Raw genomic sequence first — 23,870 nt, 5'->3', positions numbered from 1 at the left:
AAGCAGTGCATTATAATCAACCACTCTGGTAAAAGACAAAGTATCTAGAATTACCACACCATGGACATATTATGGTTTATTATATCGTAACGTCCAAACTGGGTAAACAAAGTCAAATGATCAAAGAACCGGTTTCTCCTCAGACAGTGAGGTAAAAGCCACCGATCTCTAGAGTGTCAGCAAAGATTCCTTGTGGCTTAGCAGAGAAAAGGTGTCAAAGGAGAGCTTATCAAATATAGCCTTTAGTTTTCAACTTCACTTAATTTCATCAGAGACTGGCTTCCTTGGCATTATTTCTTTCAAGAAAAAAACAATATGGAAAAATTAAATCATGTGAAGTAAAACATCCAGAAGGGTAATTCTAGAGTATTCTTTTAAATTTGAAACCACATTTAATTCATTAGGAGGATACTGGTTTTACATTCTCCACATTAATGATCTTATTAACAGTAACCAGGTATGGAGAAACCTCTGCTTCTAAACTTTGTAGTAAGTACACCACGTGAGAGATAGAGCGCCGACAGGGTCAGGCAGCCTTATTCAGACTACAGTTTACTCAAGAAAACAAGTCTTTATCTCCCAGGGTACCAAGGATGGTCACTGGGAAGAGAAATCCCAGTTCCTGACGCCCTGGGGCAAAGGAACTGGACTGGCAATTCCTTTTCCCACAAGAAAGACTTCAGTTTCCAAGTTGCAGATGAACCATTATATTCCCATGAGACCAGTCATGCGGCATCCTTATCTACCCAGCTTCACAAAGCAAGTCCGCTTTTGTCTCTGTGCCACGTTGCCTTGGCTTTTCTAAGCATATTTGCTTATCCTGTGTAGGTCGTCCTCAGAAACTAGAACTGTCAAGTCATTATACTTCCAAATGTGAAGCTGCTTAGGGGTGGATTTAATTTAATAGCTGAAAACTCAGTACAAAACAAACACAATTACAACTGACATTATCAGGGAATCAACCATTAACGCTCTCGACTGGTGTTCCAAGACCCTCAAACCGCCCTAACTATGATCCGAGAGTTCCCACTGACTCCTCCCCCGACCTGAACCTCCACATCTAGCCAATCCCACCCGCTGCTGATTATCCCTTTTAAACAGTTGCTGGGTTAATTTCCCTTCTCCATCCTACTCTCACTGTTGTTATACAGACCTTTACCATCTCTTGCCTGAGTTAGTTTACTTCCCAACAGGCCTTCCTGCTACAGCCAACAGGACATCTTGCCAAGGTCTTCACGGCCTCCCGCGCCCTCCGGAAAGCTGGGTGCCCCGTCTGTGCTCCTCCACGCAGCCTTTCAGACTGTGCTGCAACGACCATAAAAGCGCCAGTCCTCACACTTGTATTCTAATCTCAACGCCTTTGCCTCCCCAGTCCCCTCTGTCTGGAAAGTGCCTCTTGCGAGGAATTCTGGAAGGGACCCAGAGCAGCACCACTTCCTGGAAGCCTTCTGGGTCCTCCAGCCCGCCAGGCTTTAGACGTTGTTCCTTCCTTTCTCTGAACTTACTTACATGCTGTATTATCGTCATCTGTCCACAAGCCCATCTCTCCACAAATCTGAGAGCTCCTTAGGGATAGATTCTGTTACGTTCACACACTCTGCACTTAGCACAGGGTCAGGCACTGTGTTTTACATGAATAGTTGAAGCTTAAAATTCTTAAAATTTATCCTAAAATTTCCAGAATACATCTGTATTGGTAATAGCCGTATCCAAGGTGTGTGCGAGCTCAGTCATGTTCAACTCTTTGCAGCCCCATGGACTGCAGTCCACCAGGCTCCTCTATCTATGGGATTCCTCAGGCAAGAATACTGGGGCAGGTTGCCATTTCCTTCTCCAGGGATCTTCCAGACCCAGGGATTGAACCTGCATATTTTGCATCTCCTGCATTGGCAAGTGGATTTTTTACCACTAGCACCATCTGGGAAGCCCAACAGTCATATTGCATGGTACTGCGTGTTAGTCGCTCAGTCATGTCTGACTCCTTGCGACCACATGGTCTGCAGCCCACCAGACTGTTCCGTCCATGAGACTCTCCAGGCACGAATACTGGAGTGGGTTGCCATTTCCTACTACAAAAGTCATATTATATAGACCAAAAAAATCTTCTGAGAAATTAGAACATGTCTAATAGCTGTAAGAGGGGAGAAAGTGGCCAGTTTATATAGGCACTCATTAAGAAAATACACCTAGTACTGAGAAGGACTAAATTACACTAGTTCATGATAATTCATTAGATCCACAGACACACACATACTTTGCATAGAGCAATAACACTATTCAGTTCTCTAATTCCACCCCCTACTCTGAAATTATCTGATTGAAGATTATTGACATTTGGAGAAGTACATCTAGGGTCTCATGGTTGTCAGGGATAAAAACTGAAATATTCATCAGCTTCCTTCCTTATGCCCCCTCCCCAGTCTCCAGAAATATTTCTACTATCAACAGCATTCAGAAGGCCTGCAACAGACACTTTCTACGACAAGAAAAGCTGCTGGAGGTAAAACAACAAATAACAATGAGAGAACCCATATAACACAAGGAAAGAAACCTTTAAGAAAATTAAATTATAAAAACTAGATGTTTGGTTAAAAGGGGGTCCTATGTATCACAATAAAACCCTGAGACAGTAATGGCAGTGAAACGTGAATGGATGCTGCTTATCTGCACAATGCTGCTCTGGAGAGCGCTGTAGGTCTTTTCCAAAACAAATATTAAATGCCAAAACGATCATCCTTAGAGTAGAAAGGATGACGTTAACTTGTGTTAAGAACCAACAAGGAAAGAAAAGTAACAAAATTAATTCAAGTATTTTTGCCCACACTTTGAGCCAATCACTGCAGCTCCAACACCACACAGTCCAGAGTGAGTGAAGTCAATGGTTTCAAGTTAGGGCCAGAAACAGCCTTGGCCGCTCGGTGGCCACCTCTGTGGCTTATTTAGATTTTATTAAGACTCATTTGTTACTAATATGTGTTTGTTTCCACACAACTAAAACTAAAGAAATCATGGAGGAAAAAAACCCATGAAAAAAAAATCTAGAAACTAAATATAAGCCATCTCATTTATACTTACAAAAACCAAAAAAGCATTTTGGCATTAAAAAACATTTTTAAGGTGCAGTGCTTTTAAGGTATTATATAATTACTCTTACTGAGAACACACTTTTTAGCTTTGTCAGATTCTCTGTTGGAATTATAATTCCAGACTGAGCAAAGAATTCTATCAAAACTCTATTATCATATTAAAACACTTGATCATGTGTTCCTTCAAGATTCCCAACTTTCTATTTCTGAGAAGAGAACAGATTTAATGAGATATTTTCAAAGTAGAGCTGGTAAAGGGAGTATTTGTGAAAAGCACTGCCAAAAAGACAATTCATTTGGTAGACACAGAAAAGGCAAATTTTACCACATATACTGGAGCAATGGATATTAAATAATCATCTCTGAATAAACCCTACCAATCAATATGGTCCTTTTGGTCTAAACTGAAGACAGTATTGTCTAAAGGAAATCTCTAAGGTCAACCAGCAATTAACTGAAAGGTTTTCACTGAAAATCTTATTGACTGCTTTCATATCAGACAGCTTCTTGGTTATTATACTTCATGGACTAAGTAGGTGCCAAGACATTAGACTGTCAATAATCTATTAATACTGGACTGTTCTGTTCGCTTTCCCTGAATCTGCAGGCAAAGGTATTCAAGCCAAGGATCTGCTGAGAACTAATGCAAATTCACCAACCTGATATGGAAATCATATCTTTATTACCTCCCAGTTTAAGTGCCTAGGAGGATTGATAATAAATGTTTATTCAGATGAGTTAAATTATTTTTTTAAAGAAACTGCTGAAGGGATGGGGAATATGTCTTGAAATCTGACTTTTCTTCTAAGTCACATTTAACAGTTTCTAAATTGAATGTAATAAACACTTTACAAAGAGAAATCAGAAGTTATTTAAAGTGAGCCTCATAGGTTCCTGCCACTCAGCATCTGGAAAGCAGTTATACACGTTGCGGTGGGGGGGGGGGGGGCGCCGGTGGGGGGGGGGGGGCAGAATTTTTAATGAATTTAATAGAGAAAAGCACTTTAATTAAATGCTGTCAGAGTGGATTGTATTAATGACTGTACACAGAGGAATTTAAAGCAGCCAAGTTTATTTAGCAAATAGAAGCTGGGCTTTTGAAGCCTGCAAGTATTTATGTTTCTGCCATTGCAGTACATCTAAAAGATGATGATGGTGCCAAATGAAACTGTTGAGTTATTAGATATGATTTTATTTATTGTGCATTATTAAAGTTTTCAAAGGCCTCAGGGGAATTAATTTCATTTTCAAAATGAAATACCATATCTGATCAGAAAGGGTTAAGAAAAGTGAATACTGTCCCCCAGTTCTTCCTGGGCCCTGGAATTTTGATGCAGCTGAGTGGCTACGGGGACAACCTTCCCTAAGTTCACCCAACCAGAATTCACATCATTGCACAGTACTGCAAACAAATCAATGACAATATTTCTTCTATGATTTCTTCTTCTGTTTCCCTCCCCACCCAGCACTTTGCCACTAAACATAATTCATTCTCTTTCACATAGCAATAAGCTGAAAAAATGACCAAAGCTCCTAAAAATCTCCATGAAAATTTGGTTGCCATAACTTTTTAAATGAAAAACATGAGTAGCACAAACTTCTCCAAAGGAAAAGGTATCAGATGTTTGACTTGAGGAAAACAGGGGAAAATGGGTCTTCCTCAGTGTCTTCTACTCAGAGGTTGACCACAGAACAAACCTATTATTAATGATAATATTTTAAAAATAAACAAAGAATATGTGAGCCTTAATGCATGAAAGCTGTAAAAGATTGAAAAGCTGGTCTGGATGGAAAATACTATGTGTGTGTCAAAATGATTTTCTCTACCGTTTGTAAAAATGTAATTATCCATGATATGCTATTATCCATGATAGGCTACAAGGGTGAGGGATTTCAAGTAAATCCACTGGAAGCTAAGGATTCGCCTTTGGTCTTCATCCCTGACACCACCGCGTCTGTGAGATCACAAACCTCTGCCATGATTTACCACATCCTTTTTGCAGTTATATATACTCTCTCGGGCTGTCTTTAGATTTTAATTTAAAACAGGAGGAAGGGGGAGGAGGGAAACGTGAGGACTGGAGCAAAAAACAAAACATAAAATCCAGCACCTATTTCCTTTCAAGAACAGAGTAATGATCACAAATGGAGACTTTCAACTTTCTAAATAAATAACCTAATTTTTAATCCTTCCCCTCTCCCCACCCCCTATCCAAGCTATTTATTAATATCGTATGTTTGATCTGTGTCTTTGTAGTTCTGGAACTTATAAGCAACTCTGCTTTCCCCATCTGTGCCAAGATGTTGCAGACTAGTCTTTGAAATGCTGCAAATGCAGATGAATGTGACATAAAATAAAAACTGATTACAGACACGTTCTACATGTGCGTAATGGCAACACAGAGGACGTTACATGTTCATAGAGTGTACTGGACAATGCTGCTTCAAACATGCAAAATACGAAGAGACTATTGGGAGTACAGAGTGCCATCCCTAGCATATCTATTCTAGGAGCTCCAAGTAAACTGGTTGATACCTTGCAAGTAAAGTGACAAGAAAACTTCTCCCTTGGTACATCAGTAGTTCTAAAATACAGATATATCAAAGAATTGTCAACTGATAGAACATACTGATGCATTTGATCCAGATTATGTTTTACAAGCAAAAGAATCCATCAATTTGGTTCTCTCCTTTCATTACTAAGGAAACAACTATATTAAAGTACTACACACACTGTTTGACTACTCTAGCTCTATCTCTTCGGGAGGCTTTCATTTCACATGAAGCACAAACTCAAATAAGGATTTCTCTCGAAAGTAGACTCCTAAAATTACACCTACATGGAAATGCTTGACATTTGTCGACCACAATTCCCTGTTTGCTCTTCTAGCACCACACTTATGAGTACACTGTTGACATGAATTGTCAAAAAAGCTGAAATGAGAAAAACTATATTTAAGAAACCATTTGCATGTATATATTGTACTTAAACAGTATATGCTCACTTTGGCACATTCTGTTCATTCAGATCGTAATAGAAATAGGAAGGCCTTTCCATATCCACATATATTTAAGCATTCATATCATAGATTTTAGCTCCCTAAGTTTAGAGTACTTTAAAAAAATAATTGACTCCTCATTTTGAAGTGCACTGTGAGGGTTCACTTCATCATATCTAAGAAAGTACTCTATTAAAATAACTTCCCCTGTTTCCACCCAAATCTGTTGGGTGTTTGGCACCAGGGAATCCCAGACTATGAACTCATTATGTACATGGTTCTGATTCTGCAAAATGAATCTAATCAGATACTCAAGTTAGCCTTTTATACCACATACAGAAGGCAATACAAAGACAAATGCTATGAACACGAAGAAACAGATTTAAACTAAAGGAAAGCATGAAGGGCAAAGAGTAGAAACAACTACTGCTTAAATATGTAACTATTTTTGATGGTTCAGACAGTAAAGAATCTGCCTGCAATGCAGGAGACCTAGGTGTGCTCCCTGGGTCAAGAGGATGCCCTGGAGAAGGGAATGGCTACCCACTCCAGTATCCTGGCCTAGATAAATCCATGGACAGAGGCTACAATCCATGGGGCCACAGAATCGAACACAGCTGAGGTGCTAGCACTTACTTGCTCTGACATCTGAGTGAACAAGTGAGCTGTAATACCAATCAGCCATTCAGTTCTGGAAACACCTAACCTTTCTTTCATACAATGGTTTTTAGCATATCTTATTTATGAAAAATAAGTACATGGATATCCACAAGGCTTTAAAAAAAATCTAATTGGAGTCTATTCAGTGTTATGTTGGTAAATATTTAACAACTGGCTCTCTAGAGGAAAAAAAAGTCCCAATTGAATCATTTGTCAGTTCTTGTAGTGTGAATAATTTGACCAAGGCCAGTTCCATTATACTAACAATGTAAAAACCAACTTCCAAAATTCCTAAAAACATCAATTACCGTTCACTGTGTAAGCTTACTCCAGTACATCCTAATCTGTTATAGAAAGTGATACTCACAGCTCCTAGGCTTTCCAGACTTGGTCACTGGAATTCCTTCACCTGATCCAACTTACCTGTCATTTTCCCAGCCCCAGAGTGATCAGGATGAACTTGATGTGATACACAATTCCCTAAAAGATTCCATGTCAAGAGGTGAAGGGTTATATGATTTGCAGTGAATTTGATCTAGAAACAACTTGTGAGGAAATTGAACTTGTGACCTCAGAACTGTCAAATCTATCTAGTTTTCTTGATCTCCCATTTCTAGGGTTAAACTGAGTAATAATAAAATAAATGAACTTCAGAACTTTGGCAGTTTTCCTTCCATTGAAAGTAAGTTTGTCTATCATTACAAGGGGAAGTTCCAGACTTCGACTTAATAAAAATCAGCAGTAGTTTTCAGCTACATTAGATTTCCACACTAACCAGAAACATCTGAGAAGCCACAGTAGGTAGGTTTGGCTACGATAGTTTAAAACTCAGTGGCCGGCTTTCTCTTGTAATTGTCATAACTGTCAATCATAAGAAAATCAACTAGATCTCTCTGAGCCCATATAAGGTGTTCATAATTTGTTATTTTGTTGCTAATTTGTTTTTCCAAAATGCACTTAAACCTCCCAGGGGCAATGTGTTTTATTCTTTGTTTTCTTCATTTGCATTAAAATCCTCAGTGAGGATCAGAAATAGATGAACCAATTTATGGAATCAGTGTTTCAGATGAAGATCACCTAATCCATAATCTAACAGTTTACAAAACAGTAAAAGGAAACTCTAAAGGATAAAACTCCTGTCCAAAGTCACATGCCCAGCCCTGTGAGTGGAGTCAAGGTCACTTCCAGGCCCTTTTCTTTAGTCTATCATCTTTTTTCCCATTTGGTCAAAGGTTCATTGAAAATAGAAGGTAGTTTCTTTCTTTACAAGATGCTCTGGTTCCTAAAACAGTGAATAGAAAGGCTTGCGTGTGTTCATGCTAAGTTGCTTTGATTGTGTCTGACCCCTTGTGACCCTATAGACTGTAGCCTTCCAGGCTCTTCTGTCCATGGGATTCTCCAGGCAAGAATACTGGAGTGGGTTGCCATGCCTTCCTCCAGGGGATCTTCCTAACCCAGGGATCAAATCCACATCTCCTATACTGGAGGCGGGTTCTTTACTAGCGCCACCCAAGACAACTGAATAGTAAGGCTTATGGATTCTACTAAACCACAGTCTGAATTCTAGATTAAGGCAAGGCAGAGGGAAAACGAAATCTGTTTAAAAATGCAATCTATGTGAGTAAAAGGGAAAGCTGTTCTATACATGTATGAAATTCTGTTTTATTTACTATTATACACATAGTGCCTAGACCAATACCCGACACACTGAGGGAGCCCAACCAATATTTGTTGAATAAGTAAGTAGCAGCCCTGCAGTGGAAGCACACAGCCTTAACCCCCGGACCACAGGGAAGGCCCAGCTTTATCAGTCAATTTTAATCATCTTTACCAAAATCCAGACTTTGCCAGACGCCTATAAAAGTATAAAGGAAGAAAGGTATTTCCTTCTCATAGATGAAATATGACAAGGAGCTTCATTAAAACAATGACACCTCAATGTCCACAAGTGTCTTCATTTAAGTTTATTGCTGATGCATGTGGCACGATGCATGTGGAATGCACTGACTTAGTCTATTTTGCTTCCCTCAACTTGCTCCAAGTTGCTCATATTTAATCAGTTTTCCCCGACACAAAATTTATTAGCTATTGCCCTAAATTCTTTCAGCTTAAAAAAAAAAGTGTTTCAGATTACTGAAAAAAAGAAGACTGCAAGGAAAGAAGAAAGTAGAAAAGGAGGAAGAAAATAGCCACACTGAGTTGGCCAATAGAACAATGGCAAGAAGATACCCTAACATTTCAATAGCAATATGCTGATCCATCTTTTTAAAGACAACTAAGCTTTATGTTCAAAAATATTACGTTTAGTATCATTTTCCTATCAGAACATCAAGAAAAGGCCAAGGTGCTGAAGGTTTTATAATGTTCCTATCTTTAATTTCACCAGAAGGAAAAGAATATGACAAGGTACATGATGAGTACCCTGCTGTCCCTAACCTTTAGAAACAGGCATAAAGAAATGTAATTTATGTTAGCAATGTTAGTGGTTTCTGAGCACTGAGCAGTCCAGAAGCTTCCATCAGTGAGAAGCACTGGTCCTGGTGTAACAGAGCTAATCCTGCTTCTTCACTTCATCCACAGAGTAGCATTGGGCAACGTGCCTTCCACTGAGTTTTAGGAGCTGAAAAACAAGGGGTCTACCAGTAACCCACAGCAGGACCTGAAGGAAGTGTACTGCCTCTTGAAAATGCAATCAGACTATAATTTAAGGAACACAACAATTATGGAAGAGCAAGTTACTCAGGAAAACAGGGTTCTTTGTGCTGCCCCGGGACAGGAAAAGCCTGGGAGAAGTGGAACCCAGCTGCCTGACATTTCACTTCCAACCAGTAGCTAACCCTAGATGTTTAGTTTGGAAGGTGGTGTGTTGTGAAGTTTTAGTCACTCATGGGTGAGTTCCACTCAGCAGAAACACTGGAACAACGCCATGAAGAATGAGAAGTAGAAAGCTAACTCCAACTGTTAAAACAATAAACCTAGCAAATCAGTGACCCCACTTTAAAGCAGTAAATAGATAGACCCAGAACAGATTACTATAAAATTTTAATTCCTATCTGGATCTATAACACAGTGCCTGAGAGCATGGCCATCCATGATAATGGTTAGAAAAACTGTAATGAACTGTAAAGACTTCGGATACACACAAACTTGAAATCGCTCTTAGGTACTGGATTCCTACTGCTTACATAACCACAGCACTTTATACTGAACAAGTCACGTAAATCTCCTTTGATGTGAGAATTTTACATTAGACCTGTTAATCATATCTGCTACTACCCACCATGATAGATGCAGGACTACTATCGACCTTGGCCCAAGGACAGCCCATTCACAGGCTACTTGCAGGTGGTGTGCAGCTGGCTAGCTTTCCACTCCCCATGCTCCTGGAGGTTATTCTAACCATGTGCCCGGCAAAGCTCTTCCTCTAAAATGCAGTGACCTCCAGATTGAGCATTCACATTACTGCTTGGGAATTAAGTCTCAAGAAAGTTTGCCTTCATGGGGATAAGGTGGACCAGTCAATTTCTCTAAGAATCCAAAGTTGTAAATAAGGAGTGGGTAACAGAAGCTGGATTTGATAAAAGCATACAGAAAAGTTGTGAAGTACAGCAGAGGTGGTGGGCAGGCCAAGGCTTTGAGAAGCTTGGAATTATTCAGAGATGCTATGAGTAGTAAGCAGAAGTCATGTGGTAGAGAAAATATCGAGTAAAAGGTAAATAAGATAATAGAAGAAAGGAAACAATGATAGCAGGAAGAAGCTGACAATGGAAGAAGATATATTATACCCAGGATAGCAAAGGAGAGGGTGAATCCATGAACTACACAAATTCCAAGTCCCAGGTTCAGAGAAACCTACACATATCCACAGTGCTACAGGTGGATTTTCATCAAGTTCTATCTCCCTCAATTTCTTTTCATAGATATCCAATATTTAAGCCAGAATTTCTATGTCATGTCAAAAAAATACTTTAAGAAACTTTTAAATTTAAAAAGTAGACAAACAACTTGCTGAAATCTCTAAAAAAAAAGCAAAGTCACAGCTAATGTCCAATCTACCAGGTACCAACTTTAAGGAAATTATTCAACTGTTTGACATCACAACCGTGAGAAACCTGTTCACTATACTTTGGAAGAAGTTGAACCTGAGATAGAAATGCCTATGTTCTAGAATAAAGAGTTCATTCTAAATAACCTCCAAATCTTTCTATATTCCCAGTGACAAATTTAAAAGTTTGGATGTGCTGAAAGGTTAACTAGTAACAAAGAAATGAAGAACCTCTCCAAGGTAAACACCTGCCTGCCCGATAACATTATGTGAATACAGAAAAGGCTAGTGGCTCTTGGCTGATGGTTAGGGACTTTCAAAGTTTACCCCAGTGAGGACTTCCTTATACCCAACTGCTGTAATATTTCACCTAAAACGACAAGCATCTCTCTGCACATTTCCTCATAACTCAGGTAGAGTTTCAAACCTCTAGAGCCATATTCACACAGCAGGGTTTGAAGAGGAGCTTGGAATGAATCCAAGATGGGAGAGATTCCAGTAACTTGGTTAAAGAATTTGCAAACATCCTTAATTGATTAATTAATTAATTAGCTTATTTATTTTCTTATACACTGTCCTTTTGAAAGCAAATTCACAAATCAAAATATACCTACAGCTTGGACTTCCTTGGCAGGCCAGTGGTTAAGACTCCGTTTTCACTGCAGGGAGCATGGGTTAGATCCCTGGTCTGGGAACTAAGATCCCACACACCACATGGTGCAGCCAAAAGATTGAAAAAATAAAAAACAAATAAACCCTACATCTGAGGCAAAAAGGCATGATCAAATTCTCAGTGCTTAATCAGAGACTTCAAGTATCCTTAAACTTTGCAATGAAGAGTCACATCCCAAAGCTATCTCAAAAATGCCAGAGAAGCTTATTAAAAAGTGAAAATTTCAGTCGCATCAGTTCCTTGACATCACACCAAGGAACACTGAATACTCTATAAAAAAGAAGCTAACAAGACTAGATCTGTTCAGTAGAATGATGGATGGACATAAACAGCTTTGCCTAATATCATCTAATAGCAAGTATTTGGGAAAGGCTGGCTGCAGCATGTTTAGCAGTTCTTTCCAGTTGAGAGGAAAAAGTCAAACAGCGAAGGTAGACAAATGAAGATTTAAGGTCCCACTCTGAGCAGGTCACTAAACTTCTCTAAGCTTCAGTGTCTCACATGTGAAAGTAGATAAGCTACCCCCCTCCCAACCTTGATAGGGTTTCGATACATGTTTCTTAGCCCTAGCACTATCAACAGTGCAGAAAAGACACCTCTTTGTCTAGAGGGTAGGGGAGGTTGCCGTCTGCATCACAGGACATTAGACAGCATCCCTGGCCTCCACCCAGCAGATGCCAGTAGCATCCCCAAGTTACAATAATCAAAAATGTCTCCAGACACTGCACATATCTGTGAGGGCAAAGTCAGCACAGGTCGACATCAGCACAGGATTCAGCAGCTGAGGAAATACTGAGAATCCCCTGAGTGGGCAGCAACCCAGACGAGCCGAGGTATGAGGCTGGAGTCGGCTGTCCTCCACCAGGTCTCATTCCTATTCAGCGTACGGCATGGAATTTTAAAACAAGGATTGGTCAGGAAACCACAGAGCAGCAAACTCAGGATTCCTGAACTTACAAAATAACCCCTGGAAACACTGTGGTGGAAATATAATAAAACAATAAAGCACAAACTACACAGACACGAACAATTTGGCAAATGCTCTCCAATCAGCCCCACTCAGTGACCTAGTCAGAGCATGAGCAATGTCCCTTCTTCTCCGCTGCATCAAGGGAGAAGTGTGGCCAGAGGGAAGACTGGATGCCAAAAGTGCCTGTGTTTTCATTCAGCTGACGATTCTGGCTGCAGGCAAGGCCCTCTGTCTTTGCTCCAGTTTTTCCAATTGTAAAATACAGTTGGTAATAATGAATACCCTGGCCTAACTAGTTTTTGATTCTAAGGTGAGGATATCCATTCACTATAGGGCCTCGGGTTGTAATAACCACTAGGGGGAATATCACTACAACCACAAGGAACAATCTTTTGGTGTGAAAAAAAATGGAATTTATCTTTTTCATGGAACGTTTTCATTTGTCATGCCATCTCATTTCATCTATGTTGGTCTTTGTGCTATCCATATATGAACTATAAGCATTTTGCATGTTAGCATTTCGCAACGTTTTTCATTATTATTCCCCACAGGAGCCTTTTTAGGCATTTTTTCCTAATCATCTCCCCACCGTGTCATGAAATTTTAACACCAGACATACAGAACATCTCTTTATGTACTATGTCCGTTTGGAGAGCAATAAACAATTGTAAACTGAAGATTTTTATGCACCCCAAGAATCAATTTTTACTCCCTGGGGCAATACTGCCTCCACTGAAGGGCCATAAGTGTAGGTGAATCTAGTTTATAAAGTGTATTCAGAGACTGGAAGGTCACCTTCTAGACAGCAGGAACTTAAATGGGGGTTTCAAAAAAGAATACCAACAAGAAAACTGGAGAAATCAGATGACTTCATATCAAATCTATATCACCTGGGGAGATCTGAATTCCTAAGGAAAAAAATCTTGTTCTCCCAGGACCCTCAAGTCTCTGGGGCTGACTATACCCCTCAATGGCCCCAAGCCCAGCTATAACCTAGGTTCAACCCTGAAGGGAAATTCCATCAAATATGCATTTCAAGGACTCTGAGGTGTTAGAAGTACAAAAATAAATGGTGCAGCATGGAAGAACCGCAGGGCAAGGCACGTGTGGCTTTAGGACTCTTAGGGCAAGCTGGCCTCACCCAGCTGGTGATGGGACAGGAGCAGTCTAAATGAGCAAAGTGAACTGGATGTGTGTGCATGGAAGACAGCGTGTGGGCAGCGGGCCTGTGCAGTAGGATAGAGACCGCTATCCTGTGTGTGCCCAGAATGCAGACCACCAGCTCCAGCCATGTGGCCCAGTGGGTCAGATCTCCTAAATTTCTGGATTGTGAAATCTGGATTTCTAAGTGAAATTTCTTAATTTCTAAATGTAGGCTTGAATTTTTAAAAATCTTTCATGCGCTTATAAAAAGAAACACATCTGCATGCAATATAAGACTACCAATTAGTAAACTATTTGCAAACAAAAGGCAAGAAAAATGTCCTCCCTTCCGGGAGGAAAGAGGCTCTCACTCTAAGAGACTTCACAGAATTCACTGAATGGGGTGGGGCTTATTCCAAGCTTCTTCTTTTATCCAATACATCTGTGGAGCCCTAATTCGACAGACTCCTCTGGTGGGTAATTATGTACAAAGGTCACTACTTCATATCTTTATAATTTAAGAAAAACTGGGGTACCCTAACTACTTAAAGAAATTTAAATGGCACTCTTCCATAACCACAAGTAGAGTGGATTTCTGTGTGCATTTTAATATGCTGCATAATCAGAGACTCTTAAAAATCCCTGATTTCACTCATACTTAACAATTTAATAACAGTGCATTTTCTGCCTAATTAGACAAAATGCAACATCACCTAATACTACCAATGTACAAATTTTTTAATCCCTAAAATGTGTAAGCAATTATGTTTCTCTGAAATTTTAATTGATACAACAGCACCAGTGAATCTCAACCCTGAGTCCAATGGCTTAACTTTTGGACAATCACAGACACTTGAGTAGTCTGGAATCTTTGTGAATACAATCTATCCAAAGTCATAGAAGCTGTGCTAACTTTATTCTCCAGTTTCAAGAGTTCTGTTGTCTAGTTCAAGTTCTCTTCCTTTTTCCTATCACAACTATAATAAAAAATTGATCAAATGCTTCCTATTTTGCCACAAAACATGAACACAGCATTGAAAGCAGTGTCACTGAGAGAAATCTCACACACACACACACACACACATACACACACACACATACACACACACACAAACACACACACACACACAGACACACAGAGACACACACACATACATACACACACACAAACACACACACACATACACACACAAACACACACACACAATGATATACTGAAGCATTCTACAGTTATGAGGTCAAGGTCAATGGCTGAGAAAAAGTCAATGTAGAAAAAATTACCTTATTTGTAAACTCTTTAGTTAAGAGCTGAGTGATAGGAATACCTTTTTATAAGATAAGTGAATTATCTTAGTGACATCAGAAGTTAGTGTTAATAGCCATAAAGTGCTTAAAACTGAAGGAAAATTACACACGGACTCTTTCTTAGCCATTAAATATTGTTAGCCCACTCCAGTTCTGATACACTAACATAAAAGGTAATAAAACTCATAAATAGATTGGCTGTCTGCTTCTAAGATTTACTTTCCTCAGACTGGTCAGTTTAAATACAAAATATGATGCTGTATATCCCTTCTAGCTACCTAAACACAGGGACCTCGAGAGATGAGAATTTCTGGACAGGAAGAGTAGAGAAATACAGGAATATACAGGGAATACAGTAGAGAAAGATAGGAATATGCAGGAGCCATCATCCAAATGAAGGGAGGTCCTCATTTTAATGGAGAATACGTATTACTCTTCTTATCCCAAACTTCTCCAAATTTTCAACTTTGCCATCATCCTATGATAAAAAAGAAGTGCTACTAATATTTATAATAAATCAATTTTTCACTTCTATTCAGGAAGATCCCCTAAAGGAGAACATGGCAACCCACTCCAGTGTTCTTGCCTGGAGAATCCCCATGGACAGAGGAGCCTTTTACCTTGCCTGGATTGACTAAGATAGACTCTGAATGAAAAGTCCACACAAAAGTCAGTGGTTTCCTGAAGCTGGTCATAGGTTCAACACAGAAGTTTGGATCAATTCACATTAAAATGAGAAAAATAAGGGTGATGGTGAGTTTCTCACATAATTAAATGTATACATTTGTAAGATCTTTTGCCTGAGGCTATCCTTTTCATTAATTTGTTATTTAATGAGTATTTATTGTGTAAATATATGAATAATAAATAGGAGTGTCCCTTGAATTTTTTGAAAAAATTTATTTTCTAAAATAAAAGTTTGGTAATTATAATGGGCCCCTTTTTAATTTCAACTGAATCTCAAAATCTACAAACCACTGCTTCATGTGACTCAGCAAGCTGAAATAATTATCTCCAGGGAGGTGCCCTGGTGTTTGGATAAGGCCCCAGCAGGAAAGGACAGTGGAGGGAAGGGAGAGGCTGGTCCTGAAAGGTAAGACTTGGGGCTCATCTCTGGGGAATGGGTCACCCACACACTCGTCCAGAGCCACGAGAGCAGGCTCTGCCACTTATTAACCAGGTACCCCTTGTAACCACCCTTCTCTGAATGTACTGTGAATATGAGAAGAGGTTCCTGCAGGTGCTTGTAGCTTTGTGAACTCACAAGTCTAATGATCTGGGCAACTCACTCTGTGACTTTGGAAAGTGACCAATGAGAGCACAAGAGCATTGACTGAGATGTCAATATTTGGATGACAAGTGACATAATGGCTCCAGTGGCTTCTGGCTTCTTCCCCGGGCATGTGACGGTGGAGCAAGGGGAAAGGAGACAGGAAGCCTCAGGCAGAGCCATTTTAGGACCGCGTCCTTCATCACCTCTCATATACTATCTATCAAGACACCACACCCCACCCTTCCTTCAACCTCATCTTCCGTCCTTCACACACATGTGCACACCTGCCTCAACTGTCCCCTTCTTGCTACACACAAGGAGATTCAGGTGATCCTCTTTCACGGCAGTTGGGATTGACGGCATTGAGCAGGAGGACAAATCTCACAGCCTACCAAATCATTTTGTGGCACAACTCGAAGGGGAGAAACCATAGAAACCCTCACTGATATTTCTTCCCCAAAGTAACTGATTTTAGATAATAGCAAGGGTCATCAGTTAAACTCTGTGACTCTCAGAAAGAACATAATTTACCTCAATGAGACTAAAATCTAAGCAAAAAAAACACATGCCAACCCAATGAAGGTAGATTTCTAAAAGAGAGGAAACCAAAGATAGCAGGAACTCTCCTAAAAATACTAAGAATCTATCACAACTTCTCTCTTAGGTTCAGCTGAGTTCAGTGGTATTCCCTAGCTCATGTGGATATTTCTCTCAGCCTAATGCAACATTCCTTGAGGAATTTTGGATCAATTCATTGTCTATTTCAGAGTTTTTTTCTTTAGAAAGTGTACTGATGGAAACTATGATTTCTAATTGGGAGATTAAATTCTCCACAAATGCTCTGGCTTCACAACCCCACAAGTATCAATAAACTACTCTCAGGAAGTGTGAACTGTTAGTCGATCAGTCATGTCCAACTCTTTGTGACCCCATGGAATGTAGCCCACAAGGCTCCTCTGTCCACGGAATTCTCCAGGCATGAATACTGGAATAGGTAGCCATGCCATTCTCCAGGGGATCTTCCCAACCTGGGATCCAGCTTGGGTCTCCAGCATTGCAGGCAGATCCCTTACTGTCTGAGTCACAGTAGCCGCCTTTGGATTTGACTTCTCAGTCACAGGTGTGTGTGTGTGTGTGTGACAGAACACGTGTGCATATGCACACACATGCACTATGCCCACTGTGAGAACAGGGCTCCCTGCTTGGGGGACATGGCATGAGACACCTTCCCAGGGCAGGTGACACGGTCTGCCCCTCTGGCCGTCCGCAGCTGCGGGCGCCGGGAGCCCTGTCCAGGCTTGGGGGGAAGGGGACGCCCACCTGCACCGGCTCCGGGGGCAGCTGAACAACGTGCTGCATGCGCTCGCTGTGGTGGTGCCTTGATTCCTCTTCATAAATCACATCCCTCTCATGCTGGGGAAGGTTCAAGAAACGGCGGATGGTACAGAGGTTCTCCCAGAGGGTGCGGTTTTCTGGGCTGGGGTTCTCCTTCCAGCGGAGCAGTTCACACAGCCAGCCCTGGAAACAGAGAAGGCCACTGAATGAACCTGAAGAGCGCACAGCCGCAGAGAGGGCTTGAGTGTGGTCAAGCACCGCTGGCTTATCATGTTTTCACAACAGAAGTGCTCCCACCAAACTGGGGAGGCGCTCGAACAGCCTGGCAACTCCCAAAACCAACGAATGGCCACACCTATGGTGACACCAACACCTGAGAATCTTCAGTCTTGTTAATTACCTCATCCTCCTTCCTATTGAATACATTCTCAATTAATTTACAGTCCCCTTTGTAAAAGAAACTCAAGGACGCGTGTAGCTCTCCAGTTCTCAGCAAGAGTCATTCATGTTGGTCAGTTACAAATTTTAAAATTACCCACCCAGTTGGATAGTACTCCATTCCAAGAAAAAAAATGAAAATGAACAAATATGTATTACCAAATGGCAAATTCTGAAGAGGAAATACCTAGGTATGAATAGAAATATAAATATTTCCTCTCTAGGGAAGAAACAGTCTCACAAAGATCAATAACTCCCCCGTAACACCCTTTGCTAGAATGAGAAAAGTGTATATCTGCTCAACCTCTGAATGCCTTGGGCTCCAGGCCCTTATAACCATAACCTTCCTGCCTCAACCACACCTGCAGGAAGGTAAGCAGTAGGACGGGTCACACCTGCAAATGTCTGCCTCCCAACTCTGGCATCCGGATGTTCTCTTGCTCGCAACTGCACGAGAAAGAAAATGTAATGCAAATAATGATGGATTATATGAAAATAATACAGAGGATGCTGTCAACATCGCTCACTGACTCATGTCAAAATATTTTACCCAGTAGCTTTCTAACCCATCATTTCCAATCTACGTCGCTCATTTTAAACACAAAGACTGTCCCATATCACGCCTCCTGCAAAAATAAGAATTTTTCTAAAAAGGTGCATAAGTAAACACACATGACTTTGTAAGAAATCTCGAAACCTCCACAAATTCTATCTCATAACTTGTAAACCAATGAAAGTGCCTGACACGCATTACAAAAACCCCTCATAATATCATAAGCTGTTGTTTGTCTAACTCTCCACTGTGTCTTCTGCCTTTACCCAAAAAAAGGCAAGATTTGATTATCTCCGCTGCGTCAGCCAAGACAGCAAGGCCAGCTGTTCTCATTGTGCCGCCTCTTCCTCGCGGCCTCCATGTTAATAACCTGATCATTCCATTTTCTCCTTCAACTGCCGGCTGCAGCACTGCGGAGAGACAAAAACCCAGACCCATCTGCAGCAGCTGTAGGCACTGAACTGTGAAGCCACTGGGGATTTATAAACTAATCTGTAACACAACACTGCCTTGTTTTTACAAGTGAGAGGCCACATTTGCGCAGACCTGATCTTTTCTTGCAATAAACTGGGAGCTGGGGAGAGTTAGAGGGCTAGGAAGAATGAAAACAAGATATCTAATCATTTGCTTGGAAATGTGCTTCCAAGTATTTTCAAAGATTTTTTTTTTTTTTTTTTTTTGCCAGTTCAGTTGAGAGGCAGGTAATGGTTGATTTTCAAGGTGTAACATATATGAAAACTGAAGATGATTCAATTTTTTATCCCTATCAAAAAGTAAATTATATTTTTTAAAAACACTCCTAGTCCCAAAGTGTTTCCTCAAGGGTTTCTTTGTACAAAGCAAAAAATTCTTGAAAGGGAATATAAACCATCTGTGGAAAAAAAAAAAATAAGCTCCTATTTCTCTGTCTTTTCACAGATCTGAATAAGTCTCCCAACTGAACTCTTTCAAATGTTTCAAACAGGTATGTTTAACATCTCCCAGGGGAGGCTACAGCATGGAGACCAATCGCTGGACAGAAAATAAAAACAAAAATCTGCATCTGTCAAAAGATGGAGTTCTGAGATACCCAGACCTTAAGGAGGACAGCACCTGCTGTTCTGCGTGAGTGAACTGCATTGTGGGAAGCCACAGCTTGAAAGGAGACAGGTGACAGCTGAGTGGCATCTCCACTTACATACTCGGAATGTCTCGCACAACATTCATTGCGGCATTTGATTTATATGCGCTGTTATAATCTGCACTCATTACAATCACTTAGAACAAACTACAGGCCTCGTTACGGACTGGCCGCTGTCTGCCATCAGTCTTTAAGAAGTGTAGTGCTCAATTTGCCCACTGACAAGCAAGGTCCTGACCTTGAAGCTATTAGGGAGTGGATTAGACACAAGTGTGATCATGTGTGCAGACATAAGCAAACCAAATTAATTTCTGGCACAGGGAGGTAGCCAACAAGACCCTGTTCTTAGGGCACCAGAGAACTTCCTCAAATCCCTGATGGAGCTGAGCTAATAGCATGTTTAAGGGAACCCAGTTTTGAAGATGAAGCACATTCATGGTATTTAGAGGGTTATTAATCTAGTTTCCCCACAAAGTGTTTGCTTGGCTGATCAGATTAAGGGATGGAGCCTTCCACAGCGCACCCCCACCACAGCAGGCCCCAAGAAATCTGTGATACTTCACAGCCTCGGACATATTGCACCATGTGTACCCAGCTGCTTCAATAATTAGCTTATGAATGTATCAGCTGGTTCTGTGATTTTTATAAATAATAACTAACCTACAGAGCAGAAACATTGTCAAGAGCCTTACAGTAACACAAAACCACAAGGAGTCCCTCACTTGCTCATCTACTAAATGCCAAAATTCCCTACCAGAGGAGCTCCTGCAATGCCGTCTATAAATATTTATCCTGCGTCTGAAATGGCAGTGTATTTTTGTCAGTTTTCTTCACGGCAGCCATGATTCGCTTTCCCCTCACTCTGACTCACTTGCTCACTCCACGGATTTGTGTGCTTATCTTCCGGAAATCTATTCTTCCACCTCACTTCCCATCTCACCCTCCATCTTTCGATTCACATGATCCCTCCACCCGCCTATGTGGGAAGCTTATCTCTGTTTTCTCAAAAGGGCCTGTTATTACTTTGTTTGGTGGCTAATGAATTTGCCAGAAAGGGCCACGCTGTTGCCTGCACACACATGTATGTATTGTGAGTGAACCCACCACAGAAGAGATAAAAGAGTCCCACATTGGGATTTTTTTCATTTATATAATTTTTGCATGCCATCCAAGAAAGTTTTGCAGTATCAGGCAAAAAAAAAAAAAAAAAGTGTAAATGTCAAATAAAACAGTGACAGATGACAGTATTCTCTATTGAATAGCACTGTTTCTGTCGTGCATGTTCAATGGGAACTCATGAATTATTAATAAACAAATCTCCTTTTTCTGTTAAAAATCTCAAGTAGGTTTTTTGTTGTTGCTCCCTGTGTGTTATGTAGAGCATTCCAGGAGAATTATTTTCATTTTATAGATGCTGATGCAGAAGTTCATCTGATTTCCAGCCTTGACCAGCCTTGTGAGCAGGTACCAGGAACTGTGGAATATATACCTAGCTGTAATTTCTCTTTTAGCCTGGAAATAAGCTTTGATCAAAGGTTGGCTGAATATTCATAAAGTCAGTTTAGCTTTTTTAGTATGGGAAAACTGAGACTGAATTACATGTACCTGAGCACAGCTAGGAAGCATAGAATATTCAGTTTGGAGACTGAACTGCTAGGTTCCTGCTATGACAATAAATTACTGGGTAACCTCTGGATAAGGTCTTAGATCTTCTGGAAGCTTAACTATAAAAGAAGGAGTTTACAAAAGATGATCTTTAAGTTCCCTTCCAGCTCCACACTCTGTGATCTGTTTCCTGGTTATTTGTCAGAAACAACAGACAATGATTAGCCACCAGGTCAAAGCACAAAGGATAAAAACCACCCTGGTCAAGTGATCAAGGTCAACATCACCAGTGATGACATATTCACACAGAGAACTCTGTGATATGATTCACTGCAAAGGACTCAACATAGTATCTGAGGTAGACTTGCCCAAAATGCATAGTCTCAGTCAAATCATGGCAAACCCTAATTGAGAGACTGCTTTCAACAAAATAACCAATCAGTATTCTTTAAAGTGACAAGGTCATTAAAAAAAAAAAAAAAAAGGAAAGACAAGACTGAGGAATGCTCACAAACTGAAGAAAGCTAAGGATAATAACTAAATGCAGTGTGGTTCCTGACTGGGGTCCTGGCACCAAAAAAGGTAATTAGTGGAAATACTATTAATATTTAGTATAATATTAATTTAAAAATAGTGAAATTAGAATAAAGTTTTTAGTTGGTAGTATTAAAACACTCATAGTTTCCTAGTTTTGATAACTGCACTATGGTAATACAGTGTACATTAGGGGAACCTAGGTGAGAAATATATGGAAACTGTGACATTTTGCAAAGTCTCTGTGAGTCTAAAACATGTTCAAAAAAAGAAGTTTGAAAAAATATAGAGAATACCTGGAACTTACATAGGAAAATATACATGGAACTTAAGGGTAATGATGCCAAAAAATTTACAATTTAATCACTTTTACCTTCAAACTCTGAACCCAAAGAAAGCATATAAGTTCAAAGGCTACATCCTTTTGATCAATGGTTAAAGAGTTCCCAAGCATTCAGGCCATAAGCAAATAATACTTATTAACATTTCATTTTAATCATTTCATCAGCCTCTTAAACAAATATATTTCCCTCAGTAGAGAAAACAACTCTGACACCACCTTTTCCCAATCATGCAGGTGAGGTGACACTCACACCAGTCAAGAGATAGTTTACTTACAATCCACATGTTCCTAAAAAGTTGTATGTCAATCTAAATTTACAAAGCAAATAAAGTTGTAAATGTATCAGGAATCCTTACTACTTGAAGAAATGTATGATTATTTCTTTTTGAAAGATGAATAACAGCCCCACCGTTTATCCTTTAGCAAACGGATGGTTTTACTGAGGATTTACTTAAACGAGACACCTCTAGTTCACAACTCAGGAACATTAGAAGCAGCAACAATAAGAACCACGATTTGCTCCTATTTTCCCTCATGGTCTCGTCTCCCATCAGTTCTCCCATGGGCCTTGTGCTCTGGCCACTGTGAATTACTCACAATTCCTGAACAGGCTTGATACATTCTCATCATGCTTTTGCTCATGTTACTCCCTTTGCTGAAAAACTTTACTCAATTCTCTATCCCCTCTATGAGAAGTTGTCATTCATTTAATTTTCACTGTTACTGTTTACTTAAAAGGTTAGTTGAGATCACCAACAGGAAAGTATATGATTCTGACCATGAAATTCAAGGAAAATGTCATTACAGAGAACAGGATTCATAATGTGGGTCTTAAAAGATAGAGATGAGTTTCACCAGGTGGGGAGAGTAAGTGCCTGGAATCACATTCTAAGCAGAGAAAGCAGTATCAGCAAATGCAGGGGCTTATAGAAGTAACACATTTGGTAATCAGAAGCAACCCTGCACCGCCAAAGCACAGTCTAGAAAAGGAGGTGGGCGGCAGATTATAAAGAATAACGTGCAAAGAAATTTCATCTTCATAATATGGGCCATGGGAGTCACTGAAGGCTTTTTAACTGATATGACAAAGGATTCTTTGATTTCTTCTTTACATTTTTTTCCTTTTTATTTTTTTATTGAAGGATAGTTGCTTTACAGAATTTTGCTGTTTTCTGTCAAACCTCAACATGGTTTGACATGTATGGGTATACATAGATCGCCTCCCTTTTGAACCTTCCTCCCATCTCCCTCCCCATCCCACCCCTCTAGGTTGGTACAGAGCCCCTGTTTGAGTTTCCTGAGCCACACAGCAAATTCCCACTGGCTATCTATTTCACACATGGCAATGTAAGTTTCCATGTTACTCTTTCCATACATCCCACCCCCTCCTCCCCTCTCCCCATGTCCATAAGTCTATTCTCTATATCTGTTTCTCCACTGCTGCCTTGTAAATAAATTCTTCAGTACCATTTTCCTAGACCCTATTATATAGAGTGAAGTGAGTCAGAAAGACAAAGATAAGTATCATATTCTAACACATATATACAGAATGTTCTTTCCACTTTTAATTTCCTTCCTCCATTCCTTCCTTCCTCTCTTCTTTTTTAACAAGAAGTCCTTGGAGAAAAGACTATGATAAAGTTAAGAACTCCACTTACCCTAGCCTAGATATCTTTTCTTTTTCATAGTAAAATCATGTTGCTGGGTATTAATCAGGTCCTACAATGGCCTGCAAGTGGTAAATTACACACTGCATAGACTTTATCCTCCAGTTTTTGTGACATGTAT

At 40.1% G+C, this 23,870-nt stretch overlaps 1 protein-coding gene across 3 annotated transcripts in view; it reads right to left on the bottom strand.

Moving 5' to 3' along the window:
* The window catches only part of SATB2 (SATB homeobox 2), a 196,638-nt gene that overhangs the window by 16,442 nt on the left and 156,326 nt on the right, over nucleotides 1–23,870 (bottom strand). For all 3 annotated transcript variants that reach the window (XM_061149072.1, XM_061149071.1, XM_061149073.1), the window contains exon 10: nucleotides 17,475–17,672. In XM_061149072.1, the coding sequence (XP_061005055.1) occupies nucleotides 17,475–17,672 (198 nt within the window). The remainder of the gene's footprint in view (nucleotides 1–17,474; nucleotides 17,673–23,870) is intronic.

Source organism: Dama dama, chromosome 8 (genome assembly GCF_033118175.1).
Source record: "Dama dama isolate Ldn47 chromosome 8, ASM3311817v1, whole genome shotgun sequence".
Lineage (NCBI taxonomy): Eukaryota > Metazoa > Chordata > Mammalia > Artiodactyla > Cervidae > Dama > Dama dama.
This window is presented reverse-complemented; position numbering and strand designations above follow the sequence as displayed.